We start from the raw sequence: 21,676 nt of genomic DNA, 5'->3' as shown, positions 1-21,676 counted from the left end.
AATAAAATATCTTTTAATTAATTTATATCCACCCATTTCAGACTTAGAAAATTTAAAACTTCCAAACTATTTGTAACTTTATTTATGTATGTCTTAAATGAAAAATATAATCTATTTTATATAATTATTTTAAGTTACAAGTTTCTTGAAATATATTCATAAATACATAACTATTAGAAAAAAAAATATGAAAAAGTGTAAAATTTTCTTAGTATAACTAAGTATTGAAATTGGCATTTGGTCCCACTAAATAGAGGATATTCACTTTTGGTTCCTTAATTCAAGAGTTAGATATATATAGTCCCAAAACCTTAACCTCCGTCAGCTGTTGAGTAATGGCACGTGGTCAATATGTGATTTTGTCTAAATATGAAAAATGTCTATTTTTCAGAAGTTTGGGACTAAATATGTTAAATTTGTAAAATTTAGGACTAAAAGAGAGAACAATCCAATACATTGGGATCGAAAGTGCGATTTTGGTATATAAAAACTATCAAAGCCAAAGACAAAAACGAATAGTCGTACAAACTTTTTTATTTTCATGCGAGGCTTATTAGGAGAGAGACGAGAGAGAGAGAGAGAGGAGAGAGAGAGAGGAGAGAGATGGATAGGATGTTTCAAGTGGATGAGATACCTGACCAGCTATGGTCACCCCACTCCCCGATCCGGCTCAGTCTGGAGGAGGAGGAGGCGGACTACCCGTCTTCCTCCTCCATCACCACGACTGCTGCTTCCAAGATGATGCGGATGAACCGTAGTTCGTCGGAATGGGCATTCCAGCGATTCCTCCAGGAGACTGCGGAGCCTGATCGCACTACCACCACGCTGCAGTCACCATCGTCGTCGATGCATCCTCCCCACAACGAAGAAGTCGTGGAGATCAAAGAGAACCATCATTACAGTTTGGTGGTCGGTGCAAATAGTAATCAGCAGCAGCCGGAGGAGGCAGCAGGGGCGGCGGCAGGCCCGCCGCCGGATATTCCGATAGATTCCAAGGAGTACCAGACTTATCTTAAAAGCCGCCTTCAGCTGGCTTGCGCCGCCGTCGCTTTGACTTGGGTATTTTTCCTTTTCTTTTTAGGAAGTTGAAAAAAGTACTTTTAATGGAAGATCAATGAATAAAGAAGATGTTACTTGGTTTTTCCGTAGTTAATGGAATAAGCTGATCCAGATGATGATGCTTGGAGCATCGGATAATGATGAAGCAATTTGTAACAATTGTGTACTAATTCTGCCTTTTGCTTTATAGATTTCTCTCTCTTTTAGAATTTTACCTTCTCGTTTGACTCAATTTTAATTACTGTCAACTGAAAATTGAAAATGAAAACATAAACACACGCGTTTTCACTTTAATTGCATCAATACGAGATTACAATGTTAATATTTTAACTCATATGTTGTTTTCTTTTTATGCTAAAAACTAAACTCTGCAATTTATATAGGCAAGCAATCACAAGGCCCAAGAGTCTGCCGCTACCGTGTCCCCGGCTTCTAATCCATCACAGCTGAACTCTCACATTAATCATAAAGGTTAGCGGTACCTCTTTCGTTCTAGAGTTTTTGGAGAATTTTCCACCTGCTAAGGAATATAAATCGTTAAAACTTTTAAGTATGTCTTCAAATATTTACAGATGGATATTGGAATAATGGATCAATTTACCATTTCATAGTCGCTGTTAATGAGATGGCCAAATATATTTTGAAAGAGCAAATAGGAAGAAATGGAAACGATGAAATATGCCCATTCCCACTGATTTCGCTAACTCTAATCATGAAATTTTACGAAGTTGGCATATTCTCTGAACTTGATATTTAAACAAAATGGGTGTGCTTGATTGCACAATTGTACCTCAAAGTTGTATAAATGTTCCTGCTTGCTTTACTACTCCTTAGTCATCGTCCATGTCAACTTGAGGGACATTATTTGATCCAATAGCATCTTGAGATTTTGTCAACTTCTTCAGCCTTGGCAAAGAGCTCGCTTACCAAGTTTAAGATATTCACAAAATGTTGCATTAGTCAATGTCAGTAGTTGGTTTTAGTTGATGAAATGCAGGTACTAATGTTGAACACCCCCCCCCCCCCATTTTTTGATTCTATTTGGAAGGAGGATCCTTTTACGAATTTGTGTTTTATGTCATTGTTCATTTTCTCATTGCCTTAATTGTATATTGACCATGTTATGTAATTACACATATCTGATTACTTTCTTCGCTGGTGTGTTTTTCTTTCAGTTATGAAGCACACTAAGCTTGACATATTATATGAACTTAACATGTCACTATCTGCTCTGGCTATGAATATAGGTTTCATTTATTGCATGCACATTTTGTTTTGGTCAAGTCACATCTGTCAGAGACAATATGGCACTTGCTTGGCTAAGAGGCGTGTGTCATATTTTAAAAACTCTACATTAATCAAGTAAGTTGATTATGAGGACTTTTAGTGTACCTGGTACTACATTTTGTGCCAGAGTCCCTATGAGGTCTCCATTTGACATAGCTATAAAAACCATCTGCATATATGTGAAACTTGGAACATGTTTGCATCATTTTTGTCATCTAGCCAGTTTAGATGTTGGACAATTTTCAGCCAGGTATTAGTATCTGACAAAGGCAATTACAGAGGTTAGCAACTGGAAATGTTCTTGTTTGGAGTTAATGCAGCGTACACGTGCATTTACTCTTTTTCCTTAAATCTCTGGTTTTTAGTGTTGCTGTTAAAAAACTCCTGGAAACTGAACAAAAGGTCTTAGATTCAATACTGCCCTGCAACCCACAACATTTTGCTATGCGTGTAATTTACTAGGGTGCAAATGTATTTACTTGGGCATAAATAAAAATGGCTTAAATGATAAAGTCTTTGGACATTGACCTTGTATGTTAACATTGTTATTGTTTGGGTTTCCTCTTCTTTTTAGCAAGTGGACAGGATTCATCAAAGCTACAAGAGATAGATGCTGGTGAACCAGTTTCTCTGTCTCCCTTACCAGCTGTGTTTAAGAAATCTGCAGCCCAGGTAAAGTCAGTGACAAGTGGATCATCGGTGGAACAATCAGATGATGATGAAGCTGAGGGAGAAAATGAAGCGACTCAAAATATGGACGCTACAGATGCAAAACGCATGAGAAGGTATTCAGCTGAATCTTTTAGTTGTCAATAGTCTTACATAATAGAGAGTTCTGTGATCATGTCAGGAAGTTAACTCGAATACATGAGTGCAGATGTAGACTAGTCTTTGCGAATAGATTTTACATGATGGAAATTCATCTCTCTGTTTTAAAGCCACTTATCTATTTCTTTGACAGAAGGGCAAATCTCATTGTTGAAGATAGTTGTTTTAATTGATTTGTTACCTACTTGAGGAACATTCTTGCTGATATGTACCGGCATTCAGATACAGAACAGAAATGAGACTTTCTGAAGTGTTGTGTCATATATTCATCAGTTGGCGAAATGCAGTAGTAATAGAATATATTTCTCATGTGTATTGGCCTTGAGCTTTTGCTAAATGCAAAGAGTGGCCAGTGCAAATATTTGCACAGATGATTTACATTGTTTCTTTTCTCTAAGCCTTAAAATATCTGAAACAATGTAACTTGTTAATTATGTTATTCTATGCTAAATATTGGACTGTCAACATTATAGATGGCAGTTTACATCATGAATCAGCCAACTACACTCCTTGGATTGCCAAAATTCCAAGTTTATCTTCTTTTTTATTTTTTTATTTTGAGGGTATTTTAGTGCGTTCTCTAGTCTCAAAGTCCAGTTCTTTTCTCTAATTATTTTCTTTACGGTTTTCAGAATGCTTTCAAATAGAGAATCAGCTCGTCGGTCTAGAAGAAGAAAGCAGGCCCATTTGACTGAGCTTGAAACACAGGTCTATTCTCACCTCTGGTCATTTTTATCTGGATTACCTTCCAGTAACTCTCCAGCTGGATATTGATTATGCTGCTTTGTAGGGTACTCAATTAAAAGTTGAGAACTCTTCTTTACTCAAGCGCCTTACAGACATAACCCACAAGTACAATGAAGCAGCTGTTGACAACAGAGTTCTGAAAGCCGATGTTGAGACATTGAGAGCAAAGGTAATTTCTATCAAATAGATTTAGATGGGATTACTTGCATTTGGAGATCCATGTTTCGGAACTTATTTTTGAAGAACTGTTATTGAAGTTCTACTAGTCCGCGGAAGTACTGGTTCTGTAGAAAAGATAGTTCTGAAGAATAAAAAAAAAATGTCATAAAAATATCGGCTCCTTGTACGAGTCTGAAAACAATGGGTTGGTGAATGCATCTATTTGGGATGGCCTTTTGCCTCTAAACACCATGATTAATAGTACTGTGGACAACTTTTAAAAGCCAGTGGATATATGGAACCAATTGTTATGTTGAAATTTCAAATGAGATGTTTAGAATGAGAGACCAGTACTGTTCTCTTGACTCTTTGAAGACTATTCTCACAAGTTGGCGGATCCTGATTCCCATTCTGAGTATGAATATCTTTGCTTAACAAAAATAATTTGGTGTTGAAAGTTTCAAATATGGGTATTTCGTGTGAGTGGATCAGATACAATTTGGTTTGCTAAGTCTCACATTCAGAATCTCTTTGAGGGGAACTGCCCAAATGACATACTCAACCTATTATTGAATAGGTTAAACCTTTTGTATTATGCAAGAACCGGATGTGCTTTGGCAGACTACTATTACATGGGTTTCTTTAAGGCAGCAAGTGACTGATAAATGTGTGTCTGTCCTTCATCCTTTTCTTTCCATTGGTCATTTAATGATACATCAATTTTCCTGGATTAAGGTGGTAGTTTTGCCTCATGTGGATCATAGTATCTGTGGGATGCTTTGATGATTATTTCACCAGAAGATAGCTGACTACTGTTGTTTCTTCAATAGGTCAAAATGGCTGAAGAAACAGTTAAGAGAGTCACTGGGCTGAACCCACTTTTCCAAGCCATGTCCGAGATATCCACAATTGCAATGGCATCCTTTGTCAATAGTCCCGACACATCAGCCGACGTAGCTATGCCAGTGCAAGATGATCTGAAGCAGTATTACCACCACACCCCATCTAATAGTCACACCTCTGTGGGAAACCATACAATTCAAAATGGTATTATGGATATTGCTCCAGGAGAGAATGTACAATCTAACGCAACAACAGCAGTTGGGTCGAACGAGAAGGGAAGGACTGTTTCCATGCCAAGAGTTGCCAGCTTGGAACATCTGCAGAAGCGCATCCGTGTTTCCTCAGGTACACAAGGTGCCGGTGAACCTTAAGGATACGTTGACAGGAGTCCATAAATTTTAGTTTGTAGTATCATTTTTTCTTGGTCTAAGTTGCTCTCTGGATAAGATTCATCCCTGGATTAATTTTTTCTTATGTGAAGTTCCTGATACAAATAGGTTTTCTATTCGATTAACAATTGCAAGATTAAATACACATTTGATTCCTTTGTTTTTGTTTTGTAAGAAAACAAAGACATCCACGTATATAGACGCCCAAAAAAAGAAAAGAGGAGACATCAAGACACCTCAATTCTACTTTCAGGAAAGAGAACACAAGTGACATAAAACATTCTGATCCAAAGGGTGGAAATCATTTTCAATTACAGTGCTCAATTCTCCATCACTGTCAAATACAAATACCAATCTGAGTCCCGGAATGCAGTATCAATATGAATAATTGCCATGAGAATTTAGAAGAGGGAAGGGACGACATTGAGACAAACGTAGATTCGCTGGTTGGCAGCACAGATGGTTAAGCGTGCAGAGGTGGAGTATGATATGGATCCTAGGAATTTGTTGAAAATTTGGTAAAATGTCCAAGTGCAGGAGGTGTCTGGATACAGAAACCGATATCTAAATGGGCTCCACGGGGTGAGCGGAATACCTGATATTTCCACTCGCTTGTTAAGAGAAAACAAATCAAAGGGAAGATTCATAGAATCCCCCAGGACAGGGAGCATATCACTGAAACATCTGCGATCAGATAGTCTGCGGCTAGCTGTGTCGTACTCGGGAATGTTACATGCTGTCAACCAGCCGAGAAGGGAGCTTCAACAATGCTAGCCTGCCCTACCAGGTGAGCAACATGTATGATGATAGTGCCATGGGCTGGATTTTCTCCTGCTGAATAGTTGTCTCCTCCCGATTACTAGGTTTGCCATACTCCCAGCTTAACTCAAATGTTTCCACTAGTGCAACCAATGATAAATGTCAAAATCCAGCAGTACTATATAATGTCTTTCGGGAGCACCATAAATATCAAAGGATCGATTGAGATTCCTATAAGGATTCATGCAGAATGGACCTGTAAAATAAAAGCCAGCACTCCGTTGTTTAAATTAGTAATGACCTTAAAAAAAATATGTTAAAAATCAGTATGATAAATAAAGAAATATGTGAAGAACGTGCGGACCACCCCTACAAAATACCAAAAAGAAAGCTTACAAGCTCGTGAACAAAAATATTTGAGCTTGAGGTGTAAGCATTGAAGGCTCGAGCACAAAAAACTCAAGTTTGAGTTAATCTTTAAATCAAACTCATTTTGCACCCCTATTTTTAAAATCTTGAAAAAAATGACTCAGAAACACCAAAATCCACTCAACTTTTAGAAACCACGGATTTCTACTCTTCAAAACTATCTTTTTCCTCTAATGTTGTTCTAAATTCCCTTCCTGAACCCTAGATTTGGTCCTATATAAATAAAAAGGTTAATTACACTTAAACCCCTTTAAGAACTAAAAACTATATTTTTTCTCAAAAAAAAGTTTAAAGTTCTAAATATAATTTTAAAACTTTTTAGAAGGAAATAATTTTATATTTGTAGGATACAAATGTAGTTAACACCAAACAAAAAGAAATTTTCATTTCAACCCTAATTAATTATTGATTATCGGCAACACGTGAAAAATTTGGTCTCGTTTTTCACACAGTCCGTTACATGGATTTGGATTTGGATTTGTTTTTAATATATATATATATATATACATATACATACATGTACATCTATCTCAGACTCAGACCCACCAAAAAAAAAATAATAATAATAAAAACACCAAGACCCAAAAAAATATCGAAGTACTCCACCCACCTACCACTTATCAATAATACTTCTTGACCTACCTTCCATTCCATATCAAATCTCTCTACAGTAAGCAAATATCTTAGAAGTTAGAATAGAAGCTGAATCAATGGCAGCCATCTCATTTGCTGCACTCACAGCGTGCCCCAATCCAAACCCATCACCAAGATTCACCTCTCTATCATCTTCCAGCTCAGTTTTCTTCAGCTACAATGTGTGTAACCGGGCAGGGCTCGTGCTTTATGCGGATCGGCCCAGGAGAGCCAAGAAGAGAGGGCTTTCCTGCAACTGCCTTTTCGGGCTTGGAGTCCCCGAGCTCGTAGTTATTGCGGGCGTGGCGGCGCTCGTGTTCGGGCCCAAGCAGTTGCCTGAAGTGGGTCGAAGCATTGGGAAGACGGTCAAGAGCTTTCAGCAGGTCTTACTTTTTATCCTTTTTGCTGGGCAAAGTGGGCTGTATTTCCTTTTTAGCTTTGATCTCTTGTTGCTCTTAGTTGATTGATTCTCGCTGTTGTTCAAATGAAATTGGGTAAAGAGGGGTAGTTTGCGTTTAGGACAAGAACCTCTGTTCTTAGGAAAACAGGTTTCTGACCAGGACATCTTAGGAAAATAAGTTTCTGGCCAGGAAATCTTTTTATAGTATTTAAAAATATTGGGGCAAAGCAAGGGAATTCTTAGTGAATGATCAGCAGAAGTGACTTATTGAATTATGTTTGAGATGGTTCAAACGTTGGCATTAGTTAAAAGAACCAGAGACTTGTTTGTCCTTTGCCAAGAAGATTTGAAACGGATGTGTAATGCCTGAGTGTTTAATTTTTGTAAGTTTGTATAAAAACTGCATTCTCGCTGCAAGAGAGTTATGTTTGGAATGTTTGATGACCTTTATGATGTCTGAGATCAAGAGTAGGTTGACCCCGTACTTCTATGAGGAAGACCAATGAATTCTGTGCAAAGATAATCACTTAGGTTGAAATCTTGGACGAAAAATATATATCTCCATGATCTTACTTCATCTGGACCACCCTATCCTGCAATTGATTTAGGGTTTAGGGTTAAGGGTTTATGGCTCAGGAATCAAGGATATACCTTTTAGTAATTCTGATTATTCGCAGATTTAAGCACTTGGGATCAATTGATTGGATTTCCCTTTATTAACATCGATTACTAACTAAACCCTTCATAGAGATTATAGGCTCATGCTCATGGTGTTGTCTAGTTGGATAAGCTGGACTAGTTAAATAGGGACCATGGACCATTAATTGAGGGCAATAAGAACATCAGATATTTCAGTTGGGAATTCGTGACACCCTACCTCCATTGGATCATGCAACTGTTGTATAAGCCCTTTGCAGAGCCCTATCTGGTGGTACTGGCTTAAGAAATTGAGGCAAATTTTGGTGCTCAATTAGGATGATAAAACTGGACGTGAAAATTTTTGGGAAGCAAAATTTGATCCTTTATGTTCTCACTTATATATGCTAGCTGCTTCTTTATGCTCATTTAGTTGAATCTTTTAATATCTGTGATTATAAGCTCAAAGGCATCAACCTCATTGAGTTCCTGAAAATTGTTTCTTCTCTTTCTTCTTTATTAGATGAACTTATATGGACAATTTGTTGTCATACTTGCTTCTAATGAATAAGAAATTAGCATATATAGTATGTTTGTCTGTGGTAATTCTTTTAATTATTTATGGACAGCAATTTTGGGGATCTTCAGTTTCTCATTATCTCTTTTTAACTGGTTCAATAACTGCTCTGTAGTACAAAATTATGTAAACGCTAATACTTTTTTAGCCTGTAAACAATTGTAGCCAATGGACTTTAACCTATTCAAAACGCTAATGAATAAAATCTTCTTTTGGCCACTGCATTCTGCTGCCAGTTTTTGAGCTTCAATAAGCTGCGTTAGTGGTTGGACCAAGCATGTTAGTACCAAAGCTTGCCTTCTGGTGCTTGGTCTATGCAGGGTTTGTGGAAAAGAGCCATCAATTGACATCTGCTCCACATAAAATTTTTTATTGTTTAAATGGTTATTGGGACTTGTGATTACTGCCAATTGACAACTTGGTCAGTAAATTCTGTGGCAATCCCTCCTCTGTTGTTTGTGTTAATGGTATCTAGTTAATGGTCTTAGAAGCCATATTATGCTTATATGCTTTAAAAGATCTAACTGCACCCCCCCTACATAATATTACACACATCTAGTCTATCCTGTAGATTCAAGTATATGCTCAGCAAGAATCTTGTTGTATTAGTTTGGACGAAGTCAATGTTTTGCCAAATATTTATTTTATCGGTAATATGTTTTAGTTGACTTGACTGCAAATCAATCAGATTGGATTTACCGATAATTAAGTTACTTGACTACTTGATCGCTTGTAATGATGCTTGCTTTCTCAACTGCAGGCAGCTAAAGAATTTGAGTCTGAACTTAAAAAGGAAGGGGAGACTTCTGCTGAGCCATCGGTCGAGAAAATTACAACAGTCAGTGAAGAAGAGAAGCAAGAGGGTAAGGTCCCAAGCACGAAAGAGAGCTCTTATACTTGAGCACAGTGACTTAGTGTATGGAATTAGTTGTGGGTGTTTGCTCCCTCCACATGTACTGCACACTTAAGATACATGCTATTGGATCTCTGAGCATCGTCATCAATGAATCTTTTACGTTCCTATTGCAACAACAGGTGATCACGAAGGTTTAAGTTTTCATTTGGGAGTGCGGTCTGTGGAAAGGGATGCTTGCTTACACTTGTTTTATTATTGCTTAGGGATGACACGTTTACTCTCTTGCAGAATGATTAAATTATTGAAATTCTTCTCAGCAGCATATTAAATTAACAAGAGGATCAAGGAATTGAAACAAAGTAAAAGTCAACATGAAAAAAGCTTCAGTATTTATCGGCTCGTTGTGTGGGAAACTCCAAAGAAAATGATGAACTGATTGGCCGGAAACTATGCGACATAGCGTTTGCTAATTGGTAACCACCGCTCAACAATCGTGATGAAGAACTTGCAATTTTGAACTTTGAAAAGTGATGGCATCTTGATGTTTATCAATAGACTTTTCAATCTTGCCCTTTCTACTTGTTGACATTAAAATTCCACATCCTCAATAAATAACATGGAAATTTATATAAATGTCCACAACTCTTCTTTTAATCACAAAACATGTTAAAATTCACATTTTTGTCGTCGGGATCCAATACTACTTGTGATGATCACCTGCTCATTCTTAGTTTAATGATTCATGTAAAATTATACAACTTAAAATATTTACCTCTTTATGCTCCAAATACAATTTTTAATACCTTGAATATTCTTCTTACCTTCACATTTTTCATTCACAGCCTGCTGACATAGGTATAAAAGGTTTATAATCAATACCTCTTCGCTATCTTTACAGTTTCTATCCTTACAAGTTGAGCGACAAGATTTCAAGATTATCAAAAACATGTTCCAACCGTTCTTTATATGGACTTTTAAACTTGGGACACACGTTGGTAACTAAACAATAAACTGTGTTTCTTCCGTGCTAAACCGTAAAACATTTGGTTTTGGTTGGGCGAGGGATTGCATATTTTTCCCGTTTCTAACACCATTGGAGTGATTGTTAAGAGAGTTGAAGTTGAGATCATTCTTAATTATTGCTAAGCGACAAAACGTGAAACATATGGTCATACAGTCCCTTTATAGATTTGTTTTTAATATATACATTCATGTACTGTATATCCATTCAAGACACAGACCCAAAAAATATCCAAGTACTCCACCCACCCACCACCAATCGATCATACTTCTTGACCTACCTTCCATTCCATATCAAAGCTCTCTACAGCAAGCAAATATCTTAGAAGAGGAGCTGAATCAATGGCAGCCATCTCATCTGCTGCACTTACAGCGTGCAACAATCCAAACCCATCACCAAGATTCACCTCTCTATCTTCTTCCAGCTCAGTTTTCTTCAGCTACAATGTGTGTAACCGGGCAGGCCTTGTGCTTTATGCGGATCGGCCCAGGACAGCCAAGAAGAGAGGGCTTTCCTGCAACTGCCTTTTCGGGCTTGGAGTCCCCGAGCTCGTAGTTATTGCGGGCGTGACGGCGCTCGTATTCGGCCCGAAGAAATTGCCCGAAGTGGGTCGAAGCATTGGGAAGACGGTCAAGAGCTTCCAACAGGTCCTACTTTTTATCCTTTTTGTTGGAAAAAGTAGACTGTATTTCTTTTGTAGCTTTGATCTCTTTGTTGCTCTTCGATGATTGATTTTCGCAGTTGCTCAATTGAAATTGGGCAAAGAGGGCTAATTTGACGTTTAAGGCTAAAGAGGGTTAGTTTGATGTTTAGGGCAAGAACCTCTGTTCTTAGGAAAATTATCCGACCAGGACATCTTTTTATATTATTTTAAAAATATTTGGGCAAAGCAAGGAAATCCTTAGTGAATTATCAGCAAAAGTGACAAATTGAATTATACTTGAGATGATTTAAATTTAGGCATAAATTAAAAGAAACAGGGACTTGTTTGTCTTTTGCCAAGAAGATTTTATCGGATGTGTAATGCCTAGTGTTGAGTTCTCGTAAGTATGTGAAAGAATTGCAGTCTCTCTGCAAGAGAATATGTTCAGAATCTTTGATGGGGAATCAAAATCTTGGTCTCAGTTATCTTGCTTGGTAAGAGCGCATGATCTCTAGACCTCTTGCTGTGGATAAACCCGTGCTTTGTTACACTGACCAGTAATGCTTATCTATGTGTTCTTATCGTGGAAAAATGTGAAAGCACATTCTAAGAGATGTTAGGTATATCTATTGATTGGAAGAAATTATAGCTTTTCTAAGGCTTAGTTGGTAAAAAATATGTGCTCTGTGGTTGTTTGCACTGTTGGTAGTTTCACTTTGTATCTTCTTCATTGTTAACTTTGATATCTAGAAAATGAATGTTTAAGAACCTTCAGAACAATCATTACGGTGTCGTCGGCTACTGTGTATTTTAGGAGGAGGTTAATGTATAAACATTGATGTTAAAGCTTAGGATAATGCAAATTTGTGCTGTTATTTCTGCTCCAATTTTCATATTCCGGCTGACAACACTTCATAGATATTGTTATGGTGCTGGTGTCTCATGTACGCAGATCCTCAGGTCTAGATGCATATATTTAACAATTTTGCTTGTAAATATACCTAACAGTGTTTCCCAGGGAATCCTGAATGCATACATTAGAATGCTACTTTAGTAGGAAGTTGTGGTGCAAACATTAAGGTTTGGGGATAAGGAGAGGATAAATGTTTTTATGGTTATTTTCTACGTTAGTCATGATTCCATTTCTCTCTTAGGATCCCTTCATGGTTGTTATACTTCTCTCTTCACACTCTCAGTACATTTATGTCAAAAGAATTTGCTCAAGCACATGTCAGGGTTTTCAGGGAATTATGAATAGAAAATGGAGAAGGTTCAAGCAATCCTGGAATACATTTTGGAAAAGTACTACTGCTAATTAGCAGACATATCATACAATGAGGCCTGTTGGAGCTGTTTCATCTTTAATACTTCGGTTGCTTAGGGCTAGAGAAATTACACTGGAATTGACAACTATGGGTAGTGCACCGGTGAGGCCTTTGCTTAAAATTTGACAGTGGGTAATAGATTCCCCTTGGTTAGTGACTGAATTTGTTACTAATTTCGTATATGTAATAGATTGGAGTTGTTGACCGGCGGGATTTGTGTCCATCTGCTGCTTGAAAACTGGCATTCTGCATTTCAGAAAATATCAATGTTGTATTTTGTAGACTCTGTTATATATGGAATGAGCACCCTAAATTTTTTTCGTGAAATGACCTTTATGATGTCTGGGATCATGAGTAGGTTGATCCTGTACTTCTATGAGGAAGACAAATGAAATTATGTGCAACGATTATCACTTAGGTTGAATCTTAGACAAAAAACAAACCTCCATGATCTTACTTCATGTGACTAATATCCTGCATCCTGCAATTGGTTTAGGGTTTAGGCTTTGGGGTTTATGGTTCAGGGTTTAAGCATATACCTTTTGGTAATTCTAATTCTTAGCAGATTTATGCACTTTGGTCAATTCATTGGATTCCGATATGTTAACAATGATTAGTAACCAAACCCTTCATAGACATCATAGGGTCACGCTCAGTTGTCTAGTTGGATAAGCTGGACTTGTAATAGGACCATGGAGTAGAGATTAGGGGCAATAAGGACATCAGATATTTGAGTTGGGAAGTCTGTAACACCCTGTCTCACATTGGATTATGCAACTGTTGTATAAGGCCTTGCCAAATTTCTATCTAGTGGTGCTGGCTTTAGAAATAGAGACAAATCATGGTGCTCAATGATGATAAAACTGGGAGGAAAAATTTTGGGAATCAGTTTGATCCTTTATGTTCTCACTTGTATAAGCTAGCTGATTCCCGCTTATGCTTTTAGTTGAATCTTTTAATATCTGTGATCATGAGCTCAAAGGCTAGTACTTTTTTAGCGTTAACAGTTGTAGAGATGGACTCTTACCTATTCAAAGTTCTTGATAACTGTAATGAATTAAATCTTCTTTCCACCACTGCATTCTGCAGCCAGTTTTTTAGCTTCAATAAGCTGCGTCAGTTGTTGGACCAAGTCATGTTAGTACCTTCTGGTGCTTTTAGCTTGGTCCATACTCCGTTCTAGGTTTTGTGGAACAGAGCCATCAATTGACATCTGCTCCACATACATTTTTTATTGTTTCATGGTTATTGGGATTTATGATTACTGCTACTTGGCAACTTGTGGTCAGCAAATTCTGTGGCAATGCCTCCACTGTTGTTTGTGTTAATATCTCTAGTTAATAATCATGTAAGCCACATCATGCTTGTGTGGTTTAAAAGATCTAACTGCACACTCCTACATAATATTACACTCCGTCTAGTCTATCCTGTACATTCAAGTATGTGCTCAGGAAGAATCTTGTTGTATTAGTTTGGACGAAGTCAACGTTTTGCCAAATATTTATTTATTGGTTATATTTTGTAATTGACTGCAAATCAATCAGATCATAGGTTCAAACTGCATACACCTTGTCCCTGATGGATTTACTTAAGTTACTTGACTGTTCAATCGCCTGTAGTGATGCTTTCTTTCTCAACTGTAGGCGGCTAAAGAATTTGAGTCAGAACTGAAAAAGGAAGGGGAGTCTTCTGCTGAGCCATCCAGTGAGAAAATTACAACAGCCAGTGAAGAAGAGAAGCAAGAGGACAAGGTCCCAGCATGAAGGAGAGTTCTTATACTTAAGCCTAGTAATTTGGTGTAGGAAACTTGTACTACTGCACACTTAAGATACATACTATCGGATCTCTGAGCATTCTGATCAATAAGACTTGTATGTTCCTATTGCAACAGCAGATGATGAGAAAGGTTTAAGTTATCTGGGAGTTTTCTTGTGGATTCAGTGGAAGGGGATGCATGCTTGATCACTTTTAATCCTACACTTGTTAGGGATAACACGTTCACTTCACATTGGTTGAATAACTACACCCAAACTCTCTGTCTCATATTTGTATAATATCAGACACCCCATTATTGTTTGCTGACTCGGAAATTGTAAACAAACCTTCAAAAAGAAACTGAATTGCCCAAATATACTTCAAGTACTTGGATTGTCAGAAAATATAATGTTATTTGTTAGAAAATAGTTGAAGATTTGTTTCTATGACATTTAATAAGGTGGTGAAGTTTGAATCTTTAACCTTGACGATGCGTGGAGCATAAATTTTGAAATAAAGACCCAAGCTCAGCAAGGCCCGTCCAAGTTTTTAGGTAAAAGAAGAAGGTTAGGATTCCTGAAAATTCCAATACACGGTCTAGCTAAGGCGTACTAATGACCCACTGGCCAGCCTAATTCACCTGCAGCCCATCATGAAAGCATACATGATGAAGTCCCCACGTTAGATGAATACATCCGCGTGGAGACATGTCAAACAAGCAATTAGAGAAACCAGCAAAAATCTAGAAATGATGGCCTACTTAGCTAATGGAACAAATCAACCTCCTCCAAATCAGAGCATAGTTCCTGCTGACATGGCTATTATTCCTATTAGTACAGAGCATGGCCCCCTCCTATAAAAAGGGTACCAAGTAGGTCAAGGTAAGACAAGTGTTCTTGAGACAGTTTGAATCACTTATTAACGCTTTCTAGCACTCCCTATAAGAATCATACATGCACTCGTTTTCTAACATCTATTTGTTTTTATTAAGGATTCACCTAAAAATGTTGCTGACTTTAAATACCAAAATGCTAAAGTGTTTCTTATAGGTTGGTCCCTATTTCCATTTTCCTGGGATCTCTAGCTTGATCCTTCGATTTTTATAGGGTTGAAACTCCCAAAAGCATAATTGGCACCACCTTAGAGAAATTTGAGGTAAGATTGGATGAAGTTAAAAGGTGGTCGAGATAATCGTTCATTGAGTCCACATCTCCTTACTGGTGTGATGGCTGCCAGAGAGCAGAGGGCGCAACATTTTGGAGCAGTTAGTACTCCACCCCCTGCAGGTTCCTATTGATTTCACTCCCAAGAATGACTCCATTCTAAGCAGAGCCCTTTCAAATAGCATGATCGATGTTGCTACCAGTGCAACTATCCACGACTTAGCCGCATAGTCCTCACCAGCATTTTGCCCACCAGCACATGATGCTGGTGATAATAAGGTGCCCAATTTCAGCACACTAGGTTCATCCAGATGAGTGGTCCACAACGAGTTGGTCTCTACACCAACCGTTAAGCACCTATCAAACATCCCAAATCCAGTTGTAATTGTTAGGGTGGTGTTTCGTGTGTCAACTAGGTTGTATGAGGCTAGCTAGGTTACATGATGTAGTTGGAGGTGCTTTAGAGGGACGCTTATATGAATTTGGGAATAATTCTACGTCTAAAAGTGCAAGTTCAATTAGTTTTGCATTTAGAGCACCCGTGAAGAAATTTAATTAGTTAAAAAAAAAAGTTAAGGATTTCATTGTAATGCTAGGAAGATTGAAGAAGAATATTCAAAAAGAGAACCAGAAACTAGAAAACTACTTAAAAATGCTCTTGAAAAAGGCTCGACTGAGGGAGAAAGGGCTTTAAGAAGGAGGCAGACCTGCAGGAATTAATCCATAAATTGCTCCAATATGTGTGATAGATTAATTTGTCGGTGGGTCTTGAAGGACAACAATGTCTATTAGTTATTTTGTTGTTACTAATTATATGAATGACTTAGGTACTTACACCACTTAAGTACTTGCTATCTTTTAACTATTGGAGCCTCACATAGTTGAACTAATTAACAACTTGGTTGGATTGTTAACCTTCTTTGCAAGTTCAGTTGGTTTGCATTGTAACTGGTTGTGGAAATGACTGTTGGTTGATGTTATGGTATAGCTTGAAATGTTGTTGGTTGATGTTATGAAATAGCTTGAAATGTTATTGGTTGAAATTGTGACATGGTTTCTATGGTTGTTGATTGTAAAAATAATTTGTCAGATGATGTAACTAATGGAGTTTATAAGTTGATATTATCATGTTATATTGTTTCTGTTATAATGATCAGGTTATTAATTTAGATATATAGAATTCAATTTTTTTAAATAAATAATTTATTACCGATGGTTTAGAGATGAAAATATTGTAAGGTTTAGAGATGGAATCAGAGATGAAAATAATAAATAAGGAAACTACTTTGAGATAGATTTAGAGATGAAAAATACATAGACATTATCATCATCAGAATCAGAGACCGTTTGTGCACTAAAACCAAAGATAGGTTATACTTAAACTTAATTATTAATTTGAATAGAACTACCTACAGAAATTTGCCATCGCGGAATTAGAGATGAAAAATTCCGTCTCTAAAATTCAATTATAAGTTTGCACGTGCTATTTAAATATGAAGATAGATGAGTGGCACATGAAAGAATCACCAACCTAATTTGATGAATGGGAGATTTCCTATGTTATCTATTGTGTCTTGATTAGAAAGTGCTTGGCTAGAGTGGCACGGGGACTAGGCGTGGGATTTCCTATATCTACCGCTTAATCAAGAAAAAGAAAAAAATTATACATATATAACTATTGAGTCAATAAGGTTCGACTTACTCTCTATTCATTGAATTCAATCGAGAAATAATTGATAAAAGGACCTAATTACTTTTATGATACTCGTTATCCAAAGGTTAGTCATCTTCTCCTACACCCATTTAGATGTTATTCCACATAAAATCTCATACCATTACATGAAAACATGGTCCTAGAGACAGATTTTTCCGTCTCTAAAATCAAAATTACTATCGTTAAAAATAAATAACAATGGACAAATCCGTCACCGCATATAGACGGCCACTATGACGTCTTAAGTCAAATGGCTAATATTGCACTATCACATCAAGAAATTCTCAATTCGACAACATTGCAACAGTAAATTTCTTACGAAGTCGTTCGATATAGTTGGAAAAATAATATTTTTAGTCCCATAAGTTAGACCCATTTTACTTTTGGTCACATTCATTACGGACATAGCACTTTTAGTCAAGTAACTTACAAACTTAGCACTTTTGGTCTTCATTCACCTTTTTCGTCTACCAAGGTATAGAGCACATGCATAGCATGTGTTCGTTAAGTAGCTTTGATTGGAGAGAAAATTGGTCTGTTTTTCATTTTGAGACCAATTCTTGAGAAAAATATAACTATATTTGAGGAGGGGAAATAAATCTTGAAGGAACTTAATTAGAGTAAAAAAAATAGTAATTTCTCTCATCTCTCACAAAAATTGAATACTATACTCTCTATATTTCTATAAGTTAAAAACAAGTAGAAGCAACACAAGAATCATGTCTTCCACAATAAATCAAGTAGGCCAAATGAAGCACTCATAGGCTACTATTGAAACAAGGGCCAATTTTTCATCCAACCAAAGTAATTAGTGGCAACGTGCTAGGTACATGACTACATTGTTAAATTGTAGACGAAAAAGTGCATGAAGACCAAAAATACTAATTTTTTAAGTTATAGGACTAAAAGTATTAATCTCGTAATAAATGGTACCAAAAGTAATATAACTTATGGGACTAAAAATATTATTTTCCCCACTTATTCTAAAAAAGCACCCTTTACACACACTAATGCCTCCACACCAATGTCCATAAAACTAAACATTCTCCTTACAAGCATTGTGCCTTATGGGCATGAGTTCATTGGTATTCCCATCTCAATGATCCTTAACTTAAACATTTAAGGACAAGGCCACGGACGGATATTTTATGTATGACCTAAAGACTTTACAACACGGATATGGATGAAAACATGCCATTTTTCTGCTAAAACAACACTTCCACAGAAAACATTGCTTCTTCTACGTACCAATAATTATTTAAATTGAATGATATCGATCATGTCCAAAGCATCAATGAGACATTGAACTATTGCTTGGGCATAGATTCAACAAGAAGAAGCAATTCCATCAAACTTTCCAGAAAATCTTCATTGCAGTATCATATACTAGAATCAATTCAGCCTTAGTAGTGTCACAGGGTTATTATTTGGAACCGTTTCGAATGTTGCACCAGCAAAGGAGATGAACACATCTTAAATACCTATAGTTGTCTATTTCCAGATTTGAAACTAGAATAAAGAACTCTAACTTATATCCTCTATAGCCAAGATGTCCTTTTTTACTTCAAGTACTCCGTGGCTGGCTAGTCTCCTTGGAAAAGTACATGTCAAAACACATATTATGCTTTCATATATATGAACAAAATATTCCCCCCTTCAAGTTTTTGGGCATATGAACTTTGAAAAAGAAATCGTCAAGGATTTATAGCAACAACACATCCCTAAAATTCTTCCATGCATCAAAACTATCTACATGGATTAGACTTCTCTGGGCATTCTACTCCATCCATTATCTCCTTACCAAATCTACTGTAGCTCAGGCTGTCACATTTTAGGAGTCCATTCACATATGTAGTTGTATTCTCTCAACATTTATGACTGTTAACATTAAAAACACTGCATAGGCCTGCCTCATGTACAGTTAAATTCGGAAAAAACTATTCATTCATCTTAGTAAACAGCTCTCATAATCAGAGATGGTATATATCTGGAATGGCCTTGTTCTTGAAGGTAGAAAAACTGATCATGTGTTAAATATACTTGACAGAGGACAAGAACCCTAAGAGACTATAACTAATTAAGTAGAGTGATCCACCTTCAATTATATGGGTTCGATCGGAACTAATTAAATAAGTGAAATGAATAAATCAAAATAGAACTAGAGAAGGATCCAAAACAAATGAAAAGATTCTTGATAATCCCCTAACTCAAAAAGATAAATCAATCTTCGTGGTGACAAATTAGCTATTCCTTCTCATTCCAAATCAGTATTTCTCGATAGCTAGCCACAATACAATCAAAGGAAACTGAAAATTAAAGTTCACTGAAGGATATCTTACACGTACATACATAGCTTGCTTAAGATCATTGATCTATATATTATTCCAACAATCAAATGCCAATATATAAATCAAGTAGAGTATCTTATCCAGATAGATACGAACTGTGGTAGGCTTCCCATGGCTGCTTGCCGCAAAAATGGTGCTGATCTGCGAGCTGCTTTTGCTGCGCGAATAGAGTACTAGTCATCAAGATTGAATATGCAGTTTATTGGGACTTAGAGTTTGGCCAGAAAAAGAGAAAATCAATATGAAAAAGTGCAAAAAATAAATATTTAAGCAAGTTATTAAACTGTTTTTGGAAATTATGTAATATATACGTGTGTGTGAGTCAATGTGAAACTTACTTGATGCGATAATCCAGCATCGTCCTGGCAATGGGAGACGGTGATAAGCGGGTTCCATTGGCGACAGACGAAGGTATTAGCTACTACTTCTTCTGTTACCACACAAGCACGTGCTTCATCAGAGCTCAAATCTTCCGGCACAGCCCCCATATCATTGATCCAGACTCGGGAGCCTGCTGATTCTTGTAAGCTATGGCTAATTGCTGAGCCAGCAAATAGATTTGGGCCTGCAGTACTTTCACCAAGCCGTCTTTTTTGACTTGTTCTCTCTCTAGCCCTCTCTCTTGCTTTCCTCCTTGATTCCGTTGCAACAGTTGCTCGAGCTACCTTTATCTTCTTGGTCCTTTTCTGTTTGGTACAAGAAGGTAATGGTTCCTCCGTCGTCTTGACGGTGGTGGAGTGGTTGGACGACGACACAACTTCACAGTCGTCAGAAATAGAGGATCCACTGTTTGCACGCATATGGCTGCAGCTAGTTTGATTCGCATGAGCTACTCCGCAGACTCTTCCGAGCTCCCTAATGGCGGCCCTCGAGTTCTTCAGCAACCAGTCCACAGTTCGACTTGCTTTGTCGAACCCCAGCATGTCTTGGAGGTCAAAGAATTTCCGCGCAACGTCGAGGGACAGCCTCATCCTTCTGTCTCTTGGGCCGCGTGCAGTATTAATCTTGCTGTGCCGATCTTTCTTGGAGCTTCTCTTTCTTACAAGCACTTCTTGATCCACTGCTGGGATGCTGGCTTTTCCATTGCCGGCTGCAGCTTCTTTCGATGGATTTTCTTTAGAATCCGGCTCGGGAAGGATGGTGGCGTCATGATCTGAAGTCATTGATTGCTGCTGATAGAAAAGCTCGAGGAATTGGAGATAAACATCCTCATACTCCAAAGGCAGATGTGGAGAATTAGGAAAGTTAAACAAGGAAGAGGAACAAGGGTAGTCTTCGGATTTGGAAGAAGAACTGATGAGGTTGTCGGGAAAAGGCCTGTGGGGAACCGAAGGCGCCTGATCAGTGCAAGTGATGATAGGATTGTAATTACAATGGCTGTTATAGGAATGCATCTTATTACACACACACTCTCACTCTCACTCTCACTCTTGAAGCTTCTATGAGTGGGACTAGCGATATACTATACTTAAATTAGTGTAACTTGTGTGGTTTTACAAGAGGTCTATTTCCACCTATTTTTGCATATCAAAACAAAACAGATATATAGATAGATACTTGTGGTTTGAGGGGTTGATGAGAATCGTTGTGTTGAAGTTGATGAATACCCACAACTAGTGCTAGCTATTTGAGTGTTCTCCAGCACTCATTAGCTGATATGATGATAACTTTTGGTCGAGAATGACAGTTTATACTTAGAATTGTATGCTCAAGTGACTTTCTCTTGTAGTAGTCATGTATGTGTAGTGCAGACATGGCTGGCTGGTGGTGGATGTGTGTCGTGTGTGAGACGTATTGCGCGTGCCATCAGCAACCTGCTGGTGCGTTGAGAAAGACAGGCGCAGAGATGTCTTAGGGGGAGATGTGATTAATTACTTTATGGGTGAACGTCCTTTGCTACTAAATGAATAAGGGTTTGAAAGCTCAAATTAAAGTCACACTTGTTGTTGGGAGGGGTTTAATTATAAAGGAAAATTAGGATATGTTTGGCATGTGACCTTTTAAATTTGAAATTTTTTTATTTTTTTAAGCAAGTTAATTTTGCTACAGTATCATTTTTGCCCTAATTCTTATGTGAAGAACATAAGGGGAAAATGAAATTTGGT

At 37.4% G+C, this 21,676-nt stretch overlaps 4 protein-coding genes across 4 annotated transcripts; 3 read left to right on the top strand and 1 right to left on the bottom strand.

Moving 5' to 3' along the window:
- The first annotated feature begins 525 nt into the window (after positions 1–525).
- LOC105162444 (light-inducible protein CPRF2-like) lies at positions 526–5,476 on the top strand. The gene is made up of 6 exons (XM_020694012.2): positions 526–1,059; positions 1,443–1,530; positions 2,921–3,131; positions 3,807–3,882; positions 3,965–4,090; positions 4,911–5,476. Exons 1-6 carry the CDS (start codon positions 604–606, stop codon positions 5,292–5,294), a joined length of 1,341 nt encoding a protein of 446 aa, XP_020549671.1. The 5' UTR covers positions 526–603; the 3' UTR covers positions 5,295–5,476.
- Positions 5,477–7,079: 1,603 nt separating this feature from the next.
- On the top strand, positions 7,080–9,778 carry LOC148789505 (sec-independent protein translocase protein TATA, chloroplastic-like). Its single transcript, XM_011080455.3, has 2 exons — positions 7,080–7,516; positions 9,507–9,778. The coding sequence occupies exons 1-2, from the start codon at positions 7,211–7,213 to the stop codon at positions 9,645–9,647; spliced, it is 447 nt and encodes a 148-aa protein (XP_011078757.1). The 5' UTR covers positions 7,080–7,210; the 3' UTR covers positions 9,648–9,778.
- A 1,041-nt stretch (positions 9,779–10,819) lies between these two features.
- LOC105162445 (sec-independent protein translocase protein TATA, chloroplastic) lies at positions 10,820–14,507 on the top strand. Its single transcript, XM_011080456.3, has 2 exons — positions 10,820–11,270; positions 14,235–14,507. Exons 1-2 carry the CDS (start codon positions 10,965–10,967, stop codon positions 14,352–14,354), a joined length of 426 nt encoding a protein of 141 aa, XP_011078758.1. The 5' UTR covers positions 10,820–10,964; the 3' UTR covers positions 14,355–14,507.
- Positions 14,508–19,392: 4,885 nt separating this feature from the next.
- Positions 19,393–21,409, bottom strand: LOC105162602 (uncharacterized). Its single transcript, XM_011080676.3, has 2 exons — positions 19,910–21,409; positions 19,393–19,728 (listed from the first exon to the last, which is right to left on the bottom strand). The coding sequence occupies exons 1-2, from the start codon at positions 20,963–20,965 to the stop codon at positions 19,648–19,650; spliced, it is 1,137 nt and encodes a 378-aa protein (XP_011078978.2). The 5' UTR covers positions 20,966–21,409; the 3' UTR covers positions 19,393–19,647.
- Between the last annotated feature and the right edge of the window lie 267 nt (positions 21,410–21,676).

The sequence above is a fragment of the Sesamum indicum genome, linkage group LG1 (assembly GCF_026168435.1).
Source record: "Sesamum indicum cultivar Baizhima isolate 11 linkage group LG1, ASM2616843v1, whole genome shotgun sequence".
NCBI lineage: Eukaryota > Viridiplantae > Streptophyta > Magnoliopsida > Lamiales > Pedaliaceae > Sesamum > Sesamum indicum.
Note: the sequence above shows the minus strand (reverse complement) of the source record. Positions and strands in the feature narration are given on the sequence as shown.

What these genes read in the sequence shown, in the direction of transcription:
- LOC105162445 (XM_011080456.3), top strand. Translation starts at nt 10,965, where the DNA reads ATGGCAGCCATCTCATCTGCTGCACTTACAGCGTGCAACAATCCAAAC. An exon ending in CGGTCAAGAGCTTCCAACAG is followed by an intron (nt 11,271 to 14,234) that starts GTCCTACTTTTT and finishes TCTCAACTGTAG; the next exon opens with GCGGCTAAAGAATTTGAGTC.
- LOC105162602 (XM_011080676.3), bottom strand. Translation starts at nt 20,965, where the DNA reads ATGCATTCCTATAACAGCCATTGTAATTACAATCCTATCATCACTTGC. An exon ending in ATGCTGGATTATCGCATCAA is followed by an intron (nt 19,729 to 19,909) that starts GTAAGTTTCACA and finishes CTATTCGCGCAG; the next exon opens with CAAAAGCAGCTCGCAGATCA.
- LOC148789505 (XM_011080455.3), top strand. Translation starts at nt 7,211, where the DNA reads ATGGCAGCCATCTCATTTGCTGCACTCACAGCGTGCCCCAATCCAAAC. An exon ending in CGGTCAAGAGCTTTCAGCAG is followed by an intron (nt 7,517 to 9,506) that starts GTCTTACTTTTT and finishes TCTCAACTGCAG; the next exon opens with GCAGCTAAAGAATTTGAGTC.
- LOC105162444 (XM_020694012.2), top strand. Translation starts at nt 604, where the DNA reads ATGGATAGGATGTTTCAAGTGGATGAGATACCTGACCAGCTATGGTCA. An exon ending in CCGCCGTCGCTTTGACTTGG is followed by an intron (nt 1,060 to 1,442) that starts GTATTTTTCCTT and finishes CAATTTATATAG; the next exon opens with GCAAGCAATCACAAGGCCCA. An exon ending in TGACTGAGCTTGAAACACAG is followed by an intron (nt 3,883 to 3,964) that starts GTCTATTCTCAC and finishes GCTGCTTTGTAG; the next exon opens with GGTACTCAATTAAAAGTTGA.